The sequence below is a fragment of the Mastomys coucha genome, unplaced genomic scaffold (assembly GCF_008632895.1).
Source record: "Mastomys coucha isolate ucsf_1 unplaced genomic scaffold, UCSF_Mcou_1 pScaffold15, whole genome shotgun sequence".
Taxonomy (NCBI): Eukaryota; Metazoa; Chordata; class Mammalia; order Rodentia; family Muridae; genus Mastomys; species Mastomys coucha.
This window is the reverse complement of record NW_022196897.1, coordinates 9,975,441-9,992,155: the sequence shown is the minus strand read 5'-3', so window position 1 is coordinate 9,992,155 and position 16,715 is coordinate 9,975,441. Positions and strand designations below refer to the sequence as shown.

General features: G+C 39.2%; 1 protein-coding gene across 1 annotated transcript in view; it reads right to left on the bottom strand.

Annotated features, from left to right (window-relative positions):
* Positions 1-16,715, bottom strand: part of Myo3a (myosin IIIA) — a 216,471-nt gene that overhangs the window by 152,347 nt on the left and 47,409 nt on the right. Inside the window, exon 6 of the mRNA XM_031369160.1 lies at positions 6,678-6,754. Coding sequence (XP_031225020.1) covers positions 6,678-6,754 — 77 coding nt within the window. The remainder of the gene's footprint in view (positions 1-6,677; positions 6,755-16,715) is intronic.

Genomic DNA, 16,715 nt, shown 5'->3' with positions numbered 1-16,715 from the left:
AAAAAAAAAAAAAACAAAAAAAACAAAAAAACCAAAAAAACAAAAAAAAACTCCAAGAGGTTGTCCAGGACAAGTAGGAGAATCCATCTCAATTTTTAGAACATCTTTATGAAGGCTTTATTACAGCAAAAGAATCTGGACCCTGAAAACCCAGAAGGTAAGCAACTTCTGATGGCCTATACTTCTTTTCCCAGAGCTACCCTGACATAAGAGCTAAACTTAAAAAACTGGAGAGGGGACCCCTAACTCCACAGGCAGAAGTCTTAGTGCTGGCCTTCAAAGTGTACTATGAGAGAGATGATAAAGTCCACAAACAAAAATACCATATGCTGGCAAAGGCTGCCTGACCAGCCCCAGCCACTACCCTGGACTCATAGTCTCCAAAGACTCAGAGACCATCAAGTACCTGCTACAAATGTGGTAAAAAAAAAAAGGTCATTGGGCAAAAGCCTGCCCTAACTTCTGCAAGCCAAGAGGGGCATGCCCTAAGTGCCATCAAGAGGAACACTGGGCTATTGATTGCACTTATGTTATGCAGAACAGGAGGACATCACTCCTAGATAACCCTCCAACTGATCTAGGCTTGGCTATGGCTAACTGAGGAGGCCCAAGCTCCCCTGATCTGACCACTGCCATCACTGCAGGGACCCCCAGGTAAATATCGTGGTATGTGGGTGACCCATCTCCTTCCTCTTGGACACTAGAGCCACTTACTTAGTCCTGACAGAGTTTTGGGGACTCACTTCTCGTTTTCCTATTGTCAGGGTAGAAGGACAACCTTACTTCCCTCTTCAGACCCAACCACTTAGTTTTAGGGGTGTACCTCTCACCCATTCCTTTTTGGTAGTGCCAACATGTCCTATCCCCTTATTGTGAAGGGATCTTCTAGCCTGGCTGGGAGCCTCTATTTCCTTTGCTCCCCACATTTGCCTAAACCCAGGCTCACCAGCAGTTCCTCTGTTCCTTCTCCTAGCCAGGCAAACTACTAACACTACCATGTTATTTCCCTTACCAGCTTCTCAGGTAGATCCCTGAGTCTGGGACATCCACAACCCCTCTTGCTAAACACCATTCTCCCATTGTCATCCAATTTCTGGACTCTACCAGGTACATAACTCAAGCTCAATACCCTCTCTATAGCCTACTCCTGAGAATTAAGCTTCTTAAAATCTATCACTGCTTCTTACAAAATCTGTCAGAAGTCTGACCCCAACTCAAGGTATTGTAGCACCCCTTTTCCTACACATCAGGCTAGAGGTTCCCTTCCTGGAACTGACTGGCAACTTGACTTTACCCACATGCCCACTGTCAGGCATGCCAAGTACCTCCTGGTCTTGATGGACACCTTCTAGGGGTGGGTAGAGGCATTTCCCACAACTAACAAAAACACTCAGACAGTCTCTGATCTCCTCCTCCAAAAGATCATCCCCCAGTTTGGTGTCCCAGCCTCTCTCCAATCAGACAATGGTCCTAAATTTACTTCCCAAGTCTCTCAAATCCTATCTAAGGCCCTAGACATCCCCTGGCGTTTTCACATTCCTTACTACCCTCAATCTTCTGGTAAGGTAGAAAGAACTAATCGCTTTTTAAAAACCACTCTTGTTAAGCTGTCATAGGAACTTCACCTTGATTGGGTAAAATTTCTACCTCTGGCTCTTTTCAGGTTACGAGCTCTCCCAAAGCGACCTCTCCTCATCTCTCCCTTTGAACTCATGTATGGACGTCCAGCCCTAACTCCTGGTCTTTCACCTACACCCCTTTCTCCCCTCCCACACCATCTACTTACCCCATTACTTTGCCACCTCCATTCTCTCCTATTGAACTTTGCTGACCACTATCTACCTTGGCCATACACTGTCTCCTGTCCACTGCCTATCAACATTGGAGACCAAGTCCTTCTATCCCCTCCAGTTCATTGGCTCTCATCTCTCTCAAATGGCAGAGCCCTTTTAAAGTAATTCTAGTGACCCCTACAGCTGCTAAACTTGAGAGACTCTCTCATTGGGTCCATCTGTCTCACCTCAAACCTTTCATTCCTCCACCTAAAAATGACTCTTCTTCATACACATCAATCTTAACAAGACCGTGATCTGTTTAGCTCCAGAGGAGAACAAGACCTTCCACCTTGTTCCCAATCCCAGAAAATGAGACTCAACTCTGGCAGCCGAGCTCGACCTCACTAGATTAGACATGGGTTTCTCATCCTCCCCCTGTTGTTCATTTCTATCCAGGGTAGCCCTTATATCTGGAGATTCGAGGTTCAAGAAACCCCCACAGATAACAAACAGTCTTTCCAAATAGGGTCAGGAAACTGCTCCATAGCCAGATGCCAGGAACCAATTCAAATTGCTATCATCCCGGTATCTGTAATCCCATGTAAATATTATGATCTCTATACTTGCTTTCTCTTTGACCAGACAAAAGATTATTGTAGAAAATGGCCAGATGAATATGGGGGGCTGCCCATATTGGTCTTGTCAAATACATATGCTGGGATCACAGATCAAACATTTCTTCTATCAATACTGCAAGATACTCTTTTTCTACAAACAAGACCAATGGGATTCCAGGTGGGAGACAGGAGTTGTTGGTAAGATCTACTGTAAAAATCAGCCCGGGGCCCCAGGAAGTACCATCCATATCCAGAGAAAATATGTCTCAATTGCCCAAGCCCTGGATATCTTAAAAGCAAGGGAGATAATCAAACACTCCTCTGAGGTCCTTACCTCTTTGACATCACCCCTCATAAATGGCACTAACTTGTCATTTTGCCTTTTACTTCAGACCTTGACCTCAGCATACCAACTCTTTAATGTCACCAGACCTGGATGCTTTAAGGATTGCTGGTTATGTGTACCCCCTGGAACTAACTCACAATTGTCACTTACAGAATCTCCAGTGATACTGCCAAGTAACGTTACCTCGCCCTTTGTCAGCTGCCCTGGCTCCAGTGTCGCTATGACTCCATACCTTACCTCTGTCCCTCTCTTTGGTGTGGCAACCTGTTTTAAGGCCTCTGGGACTCATTCAGTGGGAATGCTGAGCTCCCTAGACTGCAATAGAACCATAACCCTTGATATATCATCTCTGCGACAATGCCCTACAATCCAAAGCACGTCAATTCTTTGTGGCACTCAGGCATATCATCGTCTACCTGCTAACTGGTCAGGAGTTTGCACGTTAGTACTTCTTTTCCCTGAACTAGGAGTAATTCAGGGAAACAAGCCCCTGCCAATCCCAGTTGTAGATATGATAGCTGCCCAGCATAAGAGGGCAGTCCAAGTTGTGCCACTCTTGGTTGCTACAGGAATAGCCATAGGTGTCGGTACTGGAGTTGCAGGGATAACGACTTCCATGACCCAATATAATACATTCACTTCTCAGTTTCAAAGTGATTTTCAAAAAATGTCTGAAACTGTGCTTACTATCCAAAAACAGATCAATTCTTTGGCAGTCATGATGCTTCAGAACAGTCAGGGACTAGATGTCCTGACAGCTAAAGAAGGTGGTCTTTGCCTGTTCCTCCAAGAAGAATGTTGTTTCTATGTCAACCAATCTGGGACAGTAAGAAATAAAATCCGGGAGCTACAGTCAAACATAAAGAAATTTCAGGGACCGTGAAACCTCCAGTTCTGGGATTTTTGAAAACCCCATATGGAAGTGGATGCTCCCGTTTGTAACTCCTTTCCTAGGCATCTTCCTGGTGTTATTATTTGCTCCCTGCCTCATTAATCTTGTTTCTACATTTCTTCAATGACAAATACAAAAAATTTCTAACCAAACTATTAATCATCTCCTGTTCCAGGATTACCAGCCGCTGCCCACAGATGAGCCACTGTCCAGAGAGGAACCTAAAGTAACGTTTACCTAGAGGATCCCGATGGTGAAAGCCAGCTACTTCCCCATTGATGACACCCCTAGACAGTAGGAAGTAGCTTAAGAGACACAATGCCCTCGTTCCCTTTTCATCATCGGCTTCCCCTTCCCTTTTTCTTTCCTTCTCTTTATAATATCAAAAAGGGTGGTATGTTAACATCAGGGCATCCAAAGTCTGTAGTGTCGCATGGGCGGGTCTCACAGATCTATTGCCAGGGCAACAGCCACCATATTCCCAGAATCCATTGGGCTCACCTCCCACCTTTACCTACAGCCACTATATCAGAACATATATATATACACACACATGGGGAACATTCCTCCCTTTCTCTCTCTCTCTCTCTCCCTCCTCTCTTCCTGCTACTGCCCCTCTCTCCCACTCAATTAAACCTCTTACATGTGGAACTGTTTGGGCCTAGTGTGTGGTATGTTCTGACATGACCCTCCATTCTAACATATCAGTATAGTTACTTGCTGTGATCACTTGGCCCTTTAATCCTGGCACACTTATTCTAGACTGGAAAGAATGGCTCTCTGCAACCAAAGTATACTGTCTTTAAAGCAGAATTAAAATTTAAAATGCCAACCAAAAGTTTCATTTTCTAAATGATTAATTTTAAAGTACTGAAATATTTCTTATGATGAACATATTATATGTGTTTGCCTATTTCCTTCTAATTCTTAGAAATATCTCATTAAGTGCTTTGATATCTCTAGTGCTAAAGCTTGAACTCAGGGCCTCATGCATGCTGGGTAAGTCCTCTACACAGAGCAGCGTCTCCATCCAACAGAAATGTTATCAGCAACAAGATAGAAGTAGTGGATGTGGGATACCTTGCAGCTAGAAAGCTGGTTAGTTAGAGAATGTTCTTCAAGATTAAAGAGAACACAGTGCAGAGAGAAGAAAATAGGTACAAAACAATGACATCAAAAGAGTGACTACCAGTCACATGTAAAGGAGTGCTTCTACTGCAGGCAAACAAATACGTAATAGTTATTTTCTTACTGTAAATTAACATACAACACAAAACCTCACTATTTCTTATATAACATCACAATCACCTTATACTCTATGAATATATAAAATAAAGTGCAATATTTAGTATAGGATTACATTTTAAACACTTTACTTACATTTATCTGAATATTTTATTACATTTTAAAATGTAAAAAATGAGGACTTCTCATTTTTGTAAATTTTAAAAATATTATTGATAGGTCTGAACAAATTCTGAAGAGATTCTTATCTCAGATTCTCTCAATGATTGTACTGGCTTACATGACTATAATTTCTCTTCTTCTCAGATGTGGTCCCTGCTAAAAGCTTTCTCGTTTATTGGAGCTTAAAAAACACTTATTAAAATTGTGTCTTTTTCCTATATGTTACATTTTAACTTTTCAAAAGTAAGTAATAACTGAATTAATAGTTAAATAGAAACAGTATACCAGGATTTCATTTTCAAACAAATTTAATTGGAAGATTTTGCAATATTAATGTAGCATTTAAACCACTTCTCCTTTGCTCCCCAGAACATCGTATATAAATAACAGAGCTTTTCCCACTGGATCCAGGGTTTTCAAAAATACGTGTTCTCTATTGATCAACATAATTAAAAAGATTAAAGGAATTAAACAGGGACTTTTGGGAGAAGATTTGATTCTTGAACTTTCAACCATATTGGCAGTTTATTTACAAGTCCCTCAAGATAATAATAATAATAAAAAAAAAACCTACTAAAATCACACTTGGATCCCAGGCTGGAGATTTAACATAAGAACTCAGCACATGGGTAGATGAGTTTGAATCCTATCCAACAAGGTTAAGGATTCTTATAAAATATTTATTATTATTTAAAACAAAATATAGTCAGATAGTAGATGTAAGTGGGGGCACAGTGAAACCACTGAACTAGATTCCTCTGTGGATAAAAAGAAAGGTTTATTAGAGAGCAAACTGCCAAGACCATCTCTTGGTATGTGTGGAGGGGCGTAGGAGGCAGAGAGAAGAAGAGAGAGAAAAGGCAGAGAGAGCAGCAGACTGGGGATTGCCAGGACTATCTCCTGAGAGCACAGATGATAGTAGAAATGGTCTATTTAGGGGGTAGGGCATCTTGCCAGCTTTAAGGGTTGCAGTGGGAGGTAGATCAGTTACCTAGAACTGTCTGGGAACTAGCATGGAGGTTTGATCTGTTGGGGGCTTGTTTGAGTAACTAGAGAACTAGATGCTCTCTCCAGATTTGAGGGATGTAGGATCCAGCAGGAAAGTAACGGCTTTTCCTGGGAAACAGAAACCCACTTTACAAGGGTGTCATCTGAAGATGCTGAGTGTTTACTGTATCAGAGTCCTGCTTGAGCTGAGCCCAGAATGCTACTTTTCAGGTTTGGAACCTGACAATAACTACACCTGTACTCCCAGCATTCAGAAGAGTGAAAGAGGAGAAAGCCTTCTATCAAAATGACAAACAACAACGGAAATTCAGAAATAATAATAAAACATGCAAACATTTAGATTTCAGATACATGCATGACACTAAAGTAAATTAAAAAATATAAGATTTCAAGTAGCCTCTTCATTTGACTTGCTCATTCATCTTTCATTTCTTCACATATTCCTTCACAGCTAGTTTACCCAAAGTCCCCCATGATCCACCCTGCCCACATAAAAGTCCCACATTAAAACAACACAGGGGACATTTTCTTATGGTATAGTTCAACACATTTAGGGGAGAAAAGTACATGTGAAAAGGAAAGACAGAAAGGGTCTAAAAACATTAAACCTGGCTCCCTCAAAACTCTCTGACCTCAGGAGCCATCCAAAATGGTGTTCCTACGGAGGTGTTCAGGCGGTGCCGGGTGCTGCTGAGCTGTGCAGACACACCTAGAGAGAAGAGACAAGATGGTTTCTTGTATTAACCACTCATGTAAAGAGATTCTAACTGCTATGCACTTTCTTACACATTCAAACGAACAGTCTGTTCCCTCAGGCTGCCACTGGGCTGAAACATCACCTTTAAGATGCCTAATTCAGGACGTCCACATAGCTGAAATGCAGACTGACCTTGCTTCTATTTTTCTGTCCACATTCTATACAACTGCATGCCCTGTCTGAAGTCTTAAGTTTCTCACAGTGGCTTCTGGTCTGCCCAGTCACACTGGTCTCCCTCTCTTCTGACAGTCTCCATAGTAAACTATTTATATCACATCGTTTGACAAGTATTTACTATTTGAATAGTGTTTCCTATCTTCTTCCTTCCTCTGAATGGATTCAGTGAATCAAAGAACGTTTCATATGGTGTTATAGATATGTTGAAGTTGAATTGACAATACACAATTCAGTTACTTTACATTCATTAACCTTGTTCAAGTTATATGCCATTTGACTCAAAGTTTCAGACTAAGCACATCTACCTAAGCCAGTACTTAAAATGGCGCCAGATCTTTCTAAAAGTTTAAATTCACTTTAACTATAAATAAATAAATAAATAAATAAAGAAAGAAAGAAAGAAAGAAAGAAAGAAAGAAAGAATTATATTGACAGCCATTTTAGGTGATGGCATTACAATAATAACTTGACAGAGGTCCAACTATTCCTAAATGCTAACAGTAGTTTACATACACTCTGGTGTTGATAGCCCCTATGAAGGCTACTGGCTCATGTAACAGACTACAATATCCTTAGAGTCTCATGCATCATTTGATATGTGCTGAGATCTTTAAGAAAAACAAAAACAAAAACATGTTACACACTACTCCCCAGGAGCAAAGTGTGGTAAACTAGGAAAGCTCAGACACAAATTAAATGAAAAAATGCAACCATGTAGAGAAAGGGCTTCTTGAGATTACTAAGTGATTATAACATTAAAAACGGGCACCCATTCAATTCTGAGACAGCAAAACCCAGGGAAGCATTTGCTAAACTCTACATTCAATATCCTTCTGCAGTGCCCATTAAACCTCAAGATCATTTTACCCATAAAGATTCAAATCCATGTCACTAAGTCTAACTTTCCTGTAAGTGAAATAAAGCTAAGAGAAATTCATCTTTTGAGGGTTAGCTACATTTCTACTTTCCATAAGTTCCCATAAGGAAAATAGTTAAGGAGATTAAAAAACACAAAATCATGGAAAATTGGCATAAATTACATTAAAAGACTACAAGGATCCAAAGCAGGAGTTCAGTAGCCCCAGGAAGTAAAAAGATCAGGAAAGGCATTTTGTCCAGAGAGTATCAAAGGGAATAAGTCACCAAAGTGAATAGTTACATAACTGCCTCAAAAGGGAGGATGTTGAAGACTGGAAAATTCCAGGCAGAAAAGTTAAGATAGTGAGATACTATGGAAAGGAACAGGAGGCCAAAGAGAGACCAGGGCTGAACAACCAGGGCAACAATCCACTGGAGTCACAGCCACAGGGACATGACACAGGTTTATGCTAATGATCTTCAGCTTTTTGCTTTGTTGGGGAATTTTCAGGCTATTCTAGGCCCAGTCAACAAGCCTTGCTGGCTGTTCCTATTTTATGAGTCTTAAGTCCAGGAAGAGAGATGCACAGGGTTGGTGCTCAGGATTTTCTTTGGTGTTTTAGAGAGATAGTAGAGATATTTAATATGCTATTTCCAAGACAATTTCAAACAGACTTGGTTTGCTACAACCCATACAGCAAAATTCTAAAAACAATGAATAACAATAATGAAACTACATGAATGAGAGTCAAATAAAAATATACTTACAGAAATTTTCACTGTAAAAGGCCATAGGACGCATCATCTAATAGTATCATTCTGCATTAATAAATACCATGTGTCTAATTAATGGGCTTATAGTGTACAAATACTTCAAACATTATTGTGGATATTTCTGTGGAGGTGCTTTTTGGACAAATCAGCATTTAACCTTATGGATTATAAGCAGATACCACCTCTGCAATGTGGGTGAACCTTATTCAATGAGCCAAAGGTCTTAATAGAATAAAGGTTGTGCTTCCAAGGAAAAAAGGGACACTATTAGCAGTCACCCTTTGGACTTTGACTACTAGGTGTTTCCCATAGCTTACATTGCAAACTAGGGTCTGGCCAAGAGCTCCCAGTCTTGTGAGCCAATTCTATGAAATAAGTTTTTTAGGTTATAGGAATTCTAGCTTCTGCTTTAAGAGATTTAGATGCTATGTCTTTGGGGAAAACAGACGACATCCCCTGAATCTCTTTCTTGATGGTTTGGAAAGAAACTCTGCTGTGGCTCTGGAATTCTCCCCTACCATCTGCAGCTGTAAGGTCTGCTCCACTTATACCAAAAGCTAAAGATAATTTTTATCTAGTGTGTCCCTCTTGAAGTCTTCCCTTTTTTGAGAGGCAAGAAATTTAAGTCTAGAACATTCAGAAGCAAGCCCCATTCCCCCCACCACCCGGGATATAGCTCAAGGATAAGTGCTTGTCTGTTATGCATAAAGCCAGAGATTTGATCCTTAGCCCTGAAAAAGAAAATGTAAAATTAAGACAAAGGCAGGAACTTAGATGAGAAGATAGATACCAGGCTTTAGAAGAAATTAGGGGGATTTTAAGTTTATATTTTAGGGTGACCCTTGGCAAAGAGAAATCAAGCAAAGCATGCATATATGCACATGCTCATATCCATAAAGCCTACAAAAGAAGAATCTACTTTTCAGAGTTGCAACATCATTAGACTTAAAGCTCTAGTTTCAGTAGGAAAAACAAATTTAAAGGCAAACAAAGGACATGGGGAATAATGGCAAAGAAAAATAATAAGCCTATAAAAAATGCTTGAGAAAGAACTATTCAGTAATGCTCAAAGAACTAAACAGACACAGAAATGCTTGAGTCTAAATGAAATTACAGAACAATTAAAAGAAACCTGAGAAGAAACTATCTGTGATAGCTAATTTTGAGTGTCAAATTAATTGAATGGAGAATTGGCTAGAGCAGTGGTTCTCAATGTGTGGGTTGCTACCCCTTTGGGAGTTGAACAAGCCTTTCTCAGGAGTTGACTACAACCACTCGAAAACACAGATTGAGATTCATAACAATATCAAGATTACAGTTATGAAGTAGCAACTTAATAATTTTATGGTTCAGGGGGGGTCATCACAACATTAGGGACCATATTAAAGGTTCACAGCATTGGGAAGTGCTGGGAGCCATGGTCTTAACTATGGCCTAGTGAAAAATTACTAGCTTACACTTACAGCCCTGAGAGAACATGTGAAGTCTTAACAGAATCCAGAATATTAGTGAGGTCTACCCTTAGGTTGTCTGTACAGTATTTCCAGAAAGGTTTAGATGGAGAGGGAAGTCCAAGGTGGCAGTGGACTGTGGGCTGCAGTCCCAGGCTGAATATAAAGGTTACAAGGGACAGCAAGCTGAGTGCTAGCTTTATTGCTCTCTGCTTCTTGATCTATGTTGGATGAGGATTCCTACCTCTCTATCCTTGACACCATTTCCTCTTCTATGCTTTTACCACCATGGCTGTACTCTCTTAAAATGTGAGCCTGTTTCTGATACTTCATCACAGCCATAAAAGCAAAGTAACGAAACACAAAAATTACAAGTGAACAGATTTAAAGATCTGAGCAAACAACCAGTGAGTTTGAAGGAAGACAGGCAAAATTTCAATCATGCAAACACAGTAAAAGATTGAGGTGAAGAAAGCCTTAGAGTTTATGAGACACCATTGAGTAGACACATTCCTATTCATGGTAGAGAGAAGAGAGAGAAAGGGGGAAGACTATTCAAAACATAACAGCCAAAATGTTTCTGAATTCTATGGAAGGCTTTCATGAACATGTATGAAGGTAAGTAAACTGTAGAGAAGGTGAGATCAGGGACACTGCCTTGCAATTTGAACCTTCACCAAGACCGTCTGAGGCAGACACTTGGAAAGGAATCAGACAAGTGACTTCAGATATAGTAACTCACAATAAGATTAGAGCCCATCTCTCAAAAGGAACTTTAAAGCTTTAGGTAATGACTGAAATTTTGAGAATTCTACTATTCAAGAATTCTATATCTGCTAAATTATCTTCCTTAAATAAGGGAGAGATTCAAATATTCCCAGGTCATGGAGAGCTAGAAGTGCTTGATAGACTAGAGTTTTCCTGGTAGGAAGCTGAAGGAGTTCTGCTTATTGTAAAGACCCTGCAGGATGACCAGGAGTAGCATGGTGAAATAAAGCACACAGACTGAAAGGAAGGTGCTTCCAATCTGTTCTTTGTATTTTGATGTTATTGTTGTTTTTAAAGACAAGGTCTCACTATCAAGCCTTGGCTAGCCTGAAACAGAGAGAGAGAGAGAGAGAGAGAGAGAGAGAGAGAGAGAGAGAATTGATTCACCTGCCTGTTACCAAATATTCCAAATGCCAGGATTAAAGATGTGAGCCACCACCACACTTAGCCTTACATTTTTATTTTGACCTAGAGTTACTTAAAATTTACCAGAAGAGATACAAAGTCTTCATTTCATTTTGTTTTTAATGTCTGCCTCATTTGGTAGTAAATGGCCCCAAACAATGCCTTTTCCATCCCCAAACAGTTTGTAATTAACTACAAACAAGGATACTCTTACTTTATAACCATCAAAATTTTAATTCATCTATTTCTGTCATGTAATCTACAAACCTCAAGTTTCAACAATAGTATCAAAGCTGTCCATTACAACAAAACCAAAATGCACCCAAGACCATGTTCTCTCTTCGCCTTGCTCTGTCTCTATGATCTGCAGTCTGACCAACAACTCCTCTATCATCCTTAAGTCTCTTAACCTAGGGATTTTTAAAATGTCAGGGCTGTTAGTTCATAGACTACTCCTTAGTTTGAAGTGGTAGATATCACCTCATGATCTGAGCTTCGGTGGGAATACAACAGGCTGGTCTTGTCAGGTCAACTGATTTTCATTCTTCTTGTGAACAGCCACAATCACTCTGGCCACTTGATTGACACTTGTCTGTGGACTTCTCCTTCATGAATCATGAAGTTTCATGAAGTTTCTCTTTTTCCTTTGTGTCTAACAGACATTTTGTGGCAGATATTTCAAGTCTATGAGAGAGCTCTATTTCTATTAAACATTTGACTAATTAGCATAGGCATCTATTAGATAAGTAAATTATTACTATGGTGACAGACAAATGATGACTTGAATTTCCATATTCCTTTTATCTTTATCTGAGAAAAAAGGCAGTCCTTTTCCTCATTTATCCATGTGTACATATATGCCAGTACAGATTAATGGACTTCTGTTTTGTTTAGTAAATTTCCATGATCTCATCATTATTATTGTCTTAAAGTTCAAATGCTCCCAGGTGTGTGACTTGGCCTTGCTCCAGCTGGCATCTGTGTTCCTTTGATGTGTGTCTTCATTCACTGAAAAAGTTTAATGTTTTGGACAAAGCAGGTTCCAGGTGAATGTATTCAGCCCTAAAATCATTCTTTCTCTAAAAGCCCTGCTTTCCACCTAGTTGGGAATTGTTATTTTAAAACCAAGATCCACATGAGTAGTGTGCTCTGCATTAATGGAGTTGGTGAGGGAAATATATAGACATACACACATTTCACAACACATATACTGTGTTTTTATTTATTTTTTGAAAATTTCATACAACATATTTTGATCTAATTCATTCCCTTCAGCCAGCTCTTCTTAGAACTTCCCTCTTCCCTAAACACCCCATTTTACATTCTCTCTCTTAAAAGTAAACAACAAGAAATCTATCTAGTTTGTGTTGGCTGACTTCTGAGAATGGAGCTTATATTACACACCTTCACATACATTTACCCCTCTTCATATTTGTAATCCTTTTCTCTATTGGGCAAAAAGAAGCCTGGTTCTGATGGTCCTGGCTGCAGTGTATAGTCTCCACCCTCATTCCTATGCAGATGCTGTCTTCACTTCACTTAGGCCTGGAAACCCACTGGACATCACCACTACTACCCCTCATACACGCCCTTCTGGTTCCACTTGGGGAACCAACACCCCATCCCATGCCACCATGATCAACACCCTCCCAGTGTGGACACCTTCCACATCTCTGTCAAGATTTAAATTGTGTGGAACTGCATTCCCCTTTCATTTCTTGCCTGTCCCTCCTACTAGTGGCTCTTGTTTTGAATTCTTTGGGAGAAAAAATGGTACTTCTAGTTCTAAAACTCAAATTCACCTTCCTCATTTGACCCTAATAAGTGGCTTATTAATGACTAAGTCACAACTTCTCTTTGACCCACATATGCATTAGGGATTAGTATAAAATAGGACATGTAGATAATGAGAGATTTAAAGCCATAAGCTATTTTGTCATAAGAACAATATCTAAATAAATCACAAGATATATATTTCATACTCCTATTCTGAAATGCTAAGTGCCCTATTTGAAATGAAATTCCCCAGAGAAAAACCCACCGGGAGGAAAGCTGGGGCCTGGCTTTAAACTGAGTCTCTTCTTCAATTTCTATTCAAGATACAAATTGCTCTTTTACAACATTAGTTGACCTGCCTAAAGAAGCTGATCTCCTGAGAGCTCATTTTATTCATTGACTGACCAGTTACCCATGACTGCTTATGCAACTCATTAAAAATGTTTACCACCTCACTAGTCTCTTAGCTCTCTAAGCAGTCTGGTGGTTTTCTGCAATAGTGTATCTCACTTAACAAAAACGTCTTTCAGACAGACTATGCTTATTTTTAGTAGTATAAACAAGGTAAGTCTTAGTTTTTGTGTAATTAGATTTCTTAATATTTAAAATAACAATGACTTTGCCATAATAAAGGGCTATTTATTAGAAACATCAAGGCACATTGGGAATGCTGATTTCATAACTTAACAATAATTTATCAGATATTTACTAGGCTTGAAGCACTTAATAGGGATTAAATGCAAATAGTCTGAGTTTTACATGATCTTACATTTTTGTGAAATTCATTCATGTTCACTGCATCTATATTACCCCTGTCCCTCCCTCTTTTAGCTCCAACTACTCCACCCCTTCTAAATTCATGATTTCTTCAATTATTATTGTTAAAAACATATATATATATATATATAAGTATATATATGCATATGGATACACAAACACACACATATACCTACACACTCTACTGAGTCTGTTTAGCTTTGTCACTTGTAAAAGAATGAAAGTAGATCCATATCTATCACATTCACAGAAGACCCAACTCCAGATGAATTAAAGTCTTCAATGTGCAATGTGGATAACATGCTAAAATTGCTGGAAGAAAATCTAGGAAGAACCCTCCGAGATACAGGAAAGGGAAAGGAATTTCTGAACTAGGATTCCATCTGCCCGGAGAATAAGACCAATGATTGACAAGTGGTACTTCAACAACTCAAAAGCTCCAATATGTCTAAGGGAAGAGTCAACCAATTCAAAAGGAAGTCTATGGAGCAGAATAAATCTTTACCAGTTACATATTTGTCAGAGGATTAAAATTCAAAATATATAAAGAACTCAAAAGACAAAGAATCAGGAAACAATTAATCAGGACACAATTTAAATTGAGGTATGGAACTGAGCAGAAAGTTCTCCAAAAAAGAAATAAAAATGGATCAAGAGGTTCAATATGTTCAACATCATTAGTAATTAAGAGAATGCAAACTAGAACTACATTGAAATTTCATTTTAGTCAGAATAGCTAAGGCCAAGAAAGCAACTTGACAACAAATGCTGTGGGCAGAAGAGGAGTCACAGCTTGTGAGGTTGCAAACTGATATAGCTACTCTGGTTACCAGTATAGAGAATTCTCAAAAAGCTAAAAATAAACCTACCATAAGATCCAGCTATACCAGTCCTTGATATATGCCCAAAGGATGCAGCATTCTATTCTATAGGAAGTCGCTCAGTCATGTTAATTTCTACTATATTTACAATAGCCAGGGAATGCAAACAACCTAAAAGTCTTTCAATAGATGGATAATGCAAACGTGGTGCATATATACTATAGAATAATACCCACCTGTAAAGGAAAATGAAATAATGAAATTTTTAGGTAAATGGATGGAAGTACAACATATTATAATTAGTGATGTCACCCAGACCCAGAAAGATAAACATTACATGTTCTCTTTTCCTGGTGGTCCTAGCCCTGGATACTTAGCTGTAAGCACATGACCTAGAGTAATAGCCACTTGCTATCTTCAGTGTGCTCTAAGGAGCTCAGATTAAATTTCACAATGCAAGAAATTAATGTAAAATTTACTCTAAATCCTCTGTTCCAAGAAGCAGCCATCACTGAAAATTTGACTTACACAAAAATGAAGGTATTGCTTTGGGGTTAGATGTAGTTTTTGCTCTACTATATCTTATTTCTTCTGCTCTCAAAGAACATTGCTACATTCTACTACCCTTGAATTTTAATTCATAAAAAGTACCTAGTGATCATTTTAATGAACCAAATTCTGTATCTGCTTACTGTGGAAAAGAAAAATATAAGCATTATATTACATGTAAATGATATGAGTTGAGTATTGGACAGCAAGAAAACATTTAGTAGACAATTGGCCCTATTTTCTAATGATTGACTTAAGTCTACAAACAAAATAATCTAAAATCAAAGCTCTCATTCTGTTTGTATCCATGTATAGCAACTTAAAAAGATGCCACATATAAGGTTACCTAGGGCTGGGAGCAAAGTTTGATAGAGTGTTTGCCTGAGATATATAAGGTTTAACACTACAAAACAAAACAAACAAATTACAAACAATGAAGCAATCATCTTATAGTCAAGATATATGTTTTTAATTGACATTGGAAAATATCTAAAAGTACATTTGTCAATGCCAGTGGCTTGTCAGATTTTTCTTTGATGTCTGGAGATGTTTACTGATAGCTCCTTTTAAACACCTTTCAATATAAATGATGTATTTGAGAGCATGGGAATTACAAGCTCTTATGTCCCATAGCAAGTTCTCCACTGGGTGTGTCTTAAATCGACACAGCATTAGTTTCTAGCTAGAATAATTGAATACAGTGAAGCAATGGAGCAGTGTTTCATTGTTCTTGCTATTTTGAATTTATAAGGAAAGTCCTTATCACACTTTGACCCACCAAATCATTCAGTCATATGACTCTGATCTCAGTCAGCAACATACACGGGAAGCACTTGCTGGGCAGTGGTGGCGCTCGCCTTTAATCCCAGCACTGGGGAGGCAGAGGCAGGCAGATTTCTGAGTTTGAGGCCAGCCTGGTCTACAGAGTAAGTTCTAGTACAGCCAGGGCTACACAGAGAAACCCTATCTAGAAAAACAAAACAAAAAAAAAAAGAGTCAGGCATTCAGATCCTGACCAATGTAGATGAGGATGCTCTCAGCCAACCATCGGACTGAGCACAGGGACCCCGATAGAGGAGTTAGGGGAATGATTGGGACGTGAAGGGGCCTTATTTGGCATCAGTGGGAGGGGAGGCCTTTGGTTCTGTGAAAGCTTGATGCCCCAGTGTAGAGGAATGTTAGGGCAGGGAGGCAGGAGTGGGTGAGTATGTGGGTGGGGGAACACCCTCATAGAAGCAGGGTAAGGGGGGATGGGATAGAGGAGTTGCAGAGGGGAAACTGAGAAACGGGACAACATTTGAAATGTAAATAAATAAAATATCCAGTTTAAAAAAATTAGGCATTCACAGTCAATTTCACTGCTTCTTAACAGTTTGCAAAATTCAGCGGAGCTAAACAATACTCTGCAATGCATTGTGGGTAGGCCTGCTACTCGTACAGATTTTTCTGCATGCTCTGAAAGTCAAGCCTGGGATAGCTCAAAGTACACAGGCAATATAGACTTTGACTCTATAGTAATTTCTAAAATCAATCATTTCTAAGTGTCTTAATTTACCT